Here is a 6258-nt window from a genome sequence, read left to right as displayed (position 1 = left end):
TGTATATGTAAAAAAGAAAAAAATTAATTTTATATTAAATGATTGGGTTGAAGAATCATTGATAAACATAATCTAAATGAATCCGATCGGCCAAAATGCTAAAATTACGATAATTAGCTATTCAATCATTATTTCCATGATCCCGATGCACAATTACATTGACAATAAAAATAAAAATAAAATATTGTAGAAAATTAAAATACAAAATAATTTAAATTTATACATTAGTCACAGTTGAATAGGCCATGTTTCCTTATTTAAACGTCCAAATTCAATAAGTCACTTCCTAAAATAGAAAATCATACATAAACACCCTCAAACAATTGTTTACACCAAAATACCATTTTGTGGCCCCACAAAATTATCTCTTCTTTCATTTAAAAAGTAATATTTTCATTTCTTTCTTACCTTTTCATAAATTTACCCTAAAAAAATTACTTCATCTCTCTCCTATTTTACTATAAACTATTCATTTCTTAATCTCAGTGTCCAAGCCTTGTGGCCAATTGAATTGGAACGAAGAGAGTATTACCTACAACCGTCAACATCACATCATCTTTATCAATTAAAAAATATTTAAAAAGAAAAATAGATGGGGATGTAGCAATTTTCAAAAGTGTGTAATTTTTATACCCGCTTTCATAAAAAGTGGGTAGTAAAGTTTTCGCCCCCTGTTGAATGCTAAACTTCTATGATGCATCTTCGTCATGTCACAAACAAACTAGTTATTTGAAATCAATACAACGATAATCACGCAGTCCTGTTGCAAACAACCAATGCCATTGACAGAAAACTCTAATACAGATAATGAAATCTAGAAATTCCGTACAACTAGCCTTTAATCAAAGTTTCATAGCATAGTGGCCTCAGACAAACAACCTGGATCCTAAGCAGCAGATTATAACTGACCTAATCACCAGAGGCAAAATATCGACACATAATCAAAGCTCGGAGAAAATTTTGCGGACATACCTACTCGTCCTTCTTGTCCTCGGGTGGACTATTACCTGTTTCTGGTTTCTCTGTTTCATCAACCCTTCGCCCATTATCATCGACACCCAGCACATCATCCATCATGTCATCCTCTGCAACATTTATGTCTTCCACATCATCTTCATCTTCGTTGTTACTTTGATCAGGTATCTTTCTAGTCTTGGGACCATGCTCGAGTTGATGGGTCTCTAGCTCTTTGTCCATTGTCTCCTGTAAGTTTGCCATAGCGTTATTTGGTCTTCTACCTTTCCTCCCGTTTTGCCACCTTTCCAGTTCCTTGTCCACATTTGCAACATACTGCTCCAAAATCTGTTTCTGATATTGCGACAGTTCCTCTCTCCTAGCATATTTCCACTCTTGAAACATCTGAGACAAGATATGGTATGAGGAATAGTTTGTATGAATTTTTCATAAACTTGGCCACATATTATCCGCCAACGAAAGTTTGTAGACACTTTTACATAAAAGTAATAGAATGTTTGAGTAAGCTTTTATGCTTTTAAAAACAGTGTATAAGATATTTTAGTGCTTATAAGCACCCTAAAAGTGTTTGGCAAACATTTAAAAGAAACATTTTACTTGCTACCAAAATACTCCATCCGTCCACAAAAATTAGTCTTATTACCACTTTCGTTCATCCACGAAAATTATAGTCTTTCCTTTTCTGGAAACCCTTTATATTTTAAACCTCATTCACACTCAATATTTACAAAGAAACCAACTATTTCACACATCAATTTTGGTGGGTCCCTTTCTTCACTCAATTTTGATTAGTCTCTTTCTCTATTTTATACACATCTCACAACCCGTGCCCTCCAAACCACACTACACTTTTTGTGGACGGAGGGAGTAAGATATTAGGAGGCTTATAACCTCTTTTAGAAGTGCCCTTATAGAAAAAGATCTTATTATAGAAAATCCTACTTTATAGTTATTGTAATTACAACTTTGACATTACTAAAACTTGTATGCTTAATCATCCAAACACTCACTTTATCTTTAAAATTAGACATAGGCATTGAAAAACAAGTTATGCAGGAGTTATAATCTCTTAAAATAAGCTTCGACAAACACCCTCTAAATCTTATTTGAAAACAGGGAAAGAGCTGCATTTTTCAGTTAAACATGATTCTAGTTTAGCCTCATGCTTGGTGGGATGAACTTACTTTTTCTTTCTGCTGCTCAGCCGAAGATGCATCTTCATCCAGAGGTTTTGCAAACGAGTAATAGATCGGAGGTTCAGCCTTAGTCCTGAAAGATTCAAAGGCACAAGAAATGAATGAGAAATGTCAGGAACATATTAAAATGAAATACATGGGATGAACCCAAATCCAAAACAGAAACATGGGTCATTAAGCTGCTTCAACTTTCTGCACATAAACGAACACTTATCTTGAAGTCAATAAAATTGTGAATATGGACACTTTTGGACCAAAAATAGAAATAACCTGCACCAAAGTGACAGTAAAGCAGTTAGGATTATATGATTCTTAAAGCACAATAAGCAAACATAGATCCATTCAGAAATAATATACCTTATGAAATTTCCAAGTTTTTTGTGGTGCTCACTCCACCGAAGAAACAGCAGTTCCATATTCTTTTCCTCTGCCTTTGCAGCTATACGTGCTCTGAGGGTCTGATAGAACAGGGAAGAGTATTAAATAATAATTATCAGAAGTTGAACTCATGCAGCAGTTCAGCAGACAACATAACAGTACGTAAACAGTGGCAGCAAGCCTGCAACAAATGGTCTAAGTAATATGTTAGAGATACGTACCAGATCTCTCTTCCGCTTTTCTGCAATCTGTTCACGCTCTTGTAGCCTTAGTTTTTCACTTTCTTCACGTGCCCGTTGCTCAGCCTACAAAAGAATATGAATTGAGTTAAATTCATGCGGAAGAACATCTGTACAGTTCAGTTACATTTGGTTTCCAATACAAGCATCTGCATCTTATGTTGAAGTTTCATGCAGTTCTCAACAAGAATACTGAATGAAGAAAAGAGAAAAACACCTTAGTTTAGAAGATTCAATCTGTTTGTAGCTCTAGAGGTGAAATAAATATTTGCAAGGTACCATACACTTCTTTCTTTATTTTTTAATTATCTGACATTCTCCAATACACATAAGACACAACCTACTAAAAAGGGTTAGTAGGTTAGCACCTTTCATAATCCTTTTCTTTTCCCATGTAAATTTTGTTGCTACATTTGTTTGATAGTGTCCTCAGAAAATTAGTCAACATCAGTTCTGAAAAGACAATCCCAGATGGCAATAAAAAATAAATCCAAGTCCAAAGTGGTGCCTATAACTTACAGGATCATTAGTGTCTTGTCACCACGTTAATTATATGATAAAATTTTCAATCTAAGCTAGCAATCTTGTAAACTTCATTGCAACCTTATATGATAAAATTTTCAATCTAAGCAAGCAACCTTGTAATCTTACAATAATTCACATAAAGATGGAGATAAACTAGAAGGCAAAGGCAAAACATAACATCAATCTCACCCTTTTCAGAGAATCAGATCTCCTCATATATGCCTCCGTGCCCGATAGTTGCACGTCCTCTTTCCTGAACCTCTGGATGTGCATCAAACAATAGAATATCACAGAAATTCAGGTATTAGTTAAGCTAGCACGCAATGTTATAATTATAAACTCAGTTTTTGAAAGATAAGTGGCAACGCCTGTTCACTAGTAAAAGAAGCAGCAAGCAAACTGTGCCTAACTCACTTGTAGACCAACATTATTCCAGCATATTTAACAAACCCAAGTTCCAGAGGTAAGAAGTTCAAATGGTTTTCTAAATTTTAACACTAGTTTTTTTCACTAGCTATTAGTTAAAATTAGCCGAATTTGACACCACTGTCCTCATGACTATGTCACATTTATGTATCAAGAAGGTACAAAATCATAGAAGATTGATATTTTATACTCAAGATAATCCAATTAGTAGCACCATTAGGTGGCAGATCCTTCACCAGAGACTCCAGGGCCTTATCGAATTTCTCTGGATGAGGGTCGTTAGTACTCCCTCCGTCCACAAAATAAACTCCTAAGTACCCTTAAAAATTTGTCCATAAAATAAACTCCTACTTTGTTTTTTGTACAATTATGTCCTCACTTATCTCCAATATTTACTACCCTTTACCACTAATGGACCCACCTCACAACACCTTTATCACTTTTGTCCACTATCCTTTTATCTCACTCACAACACCTTTATCACTTTTGTCCACTATCCTTTTATCTCACTCACAACACCTTTATCAGCTTTCTTAGTTTCCATGGCCAGCATGAAGTGGAGTTTATTTCATGGACGGAGGGAGTATTTCATTTACAGAATATCTCGTCGTGCAATGGTAATTGGACATCAAGTAGCAAACAAGGAAATTTGCCTCTTCTCAGTACTAAAAGACAGTAATAGTATGTGACATAACCTGAGACACAACCAAAGTTAGCTGTAATCATGCTATGAAAAAAGACATTGCCTCAAAACTATCGTTAGATTCAAAACAAATATGAAACTCTGGACTAATAAACACTCCAGACCTCTTCTCAGAGCTGAAAGACACTAATAGTCTGAGACACACCCAAAGTCATCTATAATCATGCTATGAGAAAAGACATTGCCTTGAAACTATTGTTAGATTCCAACCAAATAAAAAGCTTTGGACTATATAAAAACTGCGAAGTAACATAACCAGAGAAGGGTAGAGGCTATGAGCATGTAAAACACAGGGCACGTGCAACACTTCAAGTAAACATAAAATGAAATGTTACAGAAGAAAGAAATGGAAATACAATACCTCTAACGTGCCAAGAAGCTGGCCAAGCATCCTCTTATTCCTGCTGACCACAGTAGGGTCCTCATCCTTAGGCAATACCCTTGGCACGTGTTCAGCAGGAGGGATTTCAAAGTCCTAAATAATCACACACAACAAGTGAGCAACTTGGAAATTAACTCGACAGAAGACTAGTTTATTCCACAAATTCAAACAAAAAAGCAGTTCCAGACTTTACCATTTTAGCCGACCGCTGATTACCATCCCTCTGAGACCAATTATTAGACGGCTTTCTCTCACCCTGGCTTCCATTGGTATTTACAGCCTCTCTTGTATCAAATGCTACTTCTTTCTCTTCCACATCTGTCGCAGCTTCAGGACCTCCCTCGGTTATCTCTCCATCCTCAACCTTTAATTGAATTATAAAATACACAACTTAAGCTAGAAATTATACTCTAGAGCTTTAATAATATCGTGTACAAGAGTAAGGAATGATTGAAAAATATGTTTCTATTTCAAGCTAATTGTCGTTCACCCCAATTCAGAAAATTGACTCATTTTATTTTGGAATTTTAGAGGATTTTCACCTTCACCACAGCTGAAGAGAGTCGCCTTTTTGCTGGAGGCTGGTCGTCAGCATCATTCCTCTCAGCCTAAACAATGAATAATTAGCGGATTAAGAAAAGCGTGAGGCAACTAACGATGGACAGCGACATATAGATAGAGAAATTTACAGGTCGAACAAAGCCACGTTGACGGCTGCCATTGACGGCGAAATTGCGTGGTCCGGCGCCCGATAAGCCACCGCGGCGAATACCCCTGGGATCTCGTAGGCGCTCCGTAATCTGTGGCGCCGGGAAAAATTAGGTTTTTGCGCGAAGATTGGGCAAGCAGAAGTTGTAAGGTTTTCATGAGCAGATATATCGATACAGTCGTTTATGTAAATACAAAGATGTACCTCCCGCTGTTGGCGGCGGAGTTCATCGATCTCTTTCCGAAGCTCTTCCTCTGTCTTCTCGGCCACCACCGTGCTGGCCATTATGTGTGTGTGTGTGTGACCTACGCGTCCGAGAATGAGAGAGAGATGTGCGCTGCTGCAAAACCCTCGCAAACCAGTGTGTAATTTAGGAACTTCTCTTTTTCTTTTTCTATTATTATTATTATTATTTTATTATTATTGTTGTTGTTGTTTTAAAACGAAAAAGGGTTCCACTAAATTACGAAAAATCGGAAGTAACAATATCTAGAAGCCAATCGGAGAAATCGGCCTTTCAGATCATTGCATCAGAAAAAGCAAGAGAATGCCGAGCAAGCTCGTGAGCTGCACGGTTAGCCTCACGCCGCATATGAAAAAAGTCCAAAACGACATGATGGCGAGCTTGAACAAAAGCTTCCCATAATTCATCACATAGAGAATCCGTACCTTGATTCTTATCCGACAAAACATGCACCGCAAGAAGCGAATCAGTGTAAACCACA

At 36.8% G+C, this 6258-nt stretch overlaps 1 protein-coding gene across 1 annotated transcript; it reads right to left on the bottom strand.

Moving 5' to 3' along the window:
* Nucleotides 1-782: 782 nt before the first annotated feature.
* Nucleotides 783-5922, bottom strand: LOC131019369 (uncharacterized). The gene is made up of 10 exons (XM_057947903.1): nt 5738-5922; nt 5514-5624; nt 5367-5432; nt 5018-5188; nt 4804-4917; nt 3503-3574; nt 2771-2854; nt 2529-2629; nt 2160-2244; nt 783-1359 (listed from the first exon to the last, which is right to left on the bottom strand). Exons 1-10 carry the CDS (start codon nt 5816-5818, stop codon nt 973-975), a joined length of 1272 nt encoding a protein of 423 aa, XP_057803886.1. The 5' UTR covers nt 5819-5922; the 3' UTR covers nt 783-972.
* Nucleotides 5923-6258: the final 336 nt, after the last annotated feature.

Source organism: Salvia miltiorrhiza, chromosome 4 (assembly GCF_028751815.1).
Source record: "Salvia miltiorrhiza cultivar Shanhuang (shh) chromosome 4, IMPLAD_Smil_shh, whole genome shotgun sequence".
Classification (NCBI taxonomy): domain Eukaryota; kingdom Viridiplantae; phylum Streptophyta; class Magnoliopsida; order Lamiales; family Lamiaceae; genus Salvia; species Salvia miltiorrhiza.
This window is presented reverse-complemented; position numbering and strand designations above follow the sequence as displayed.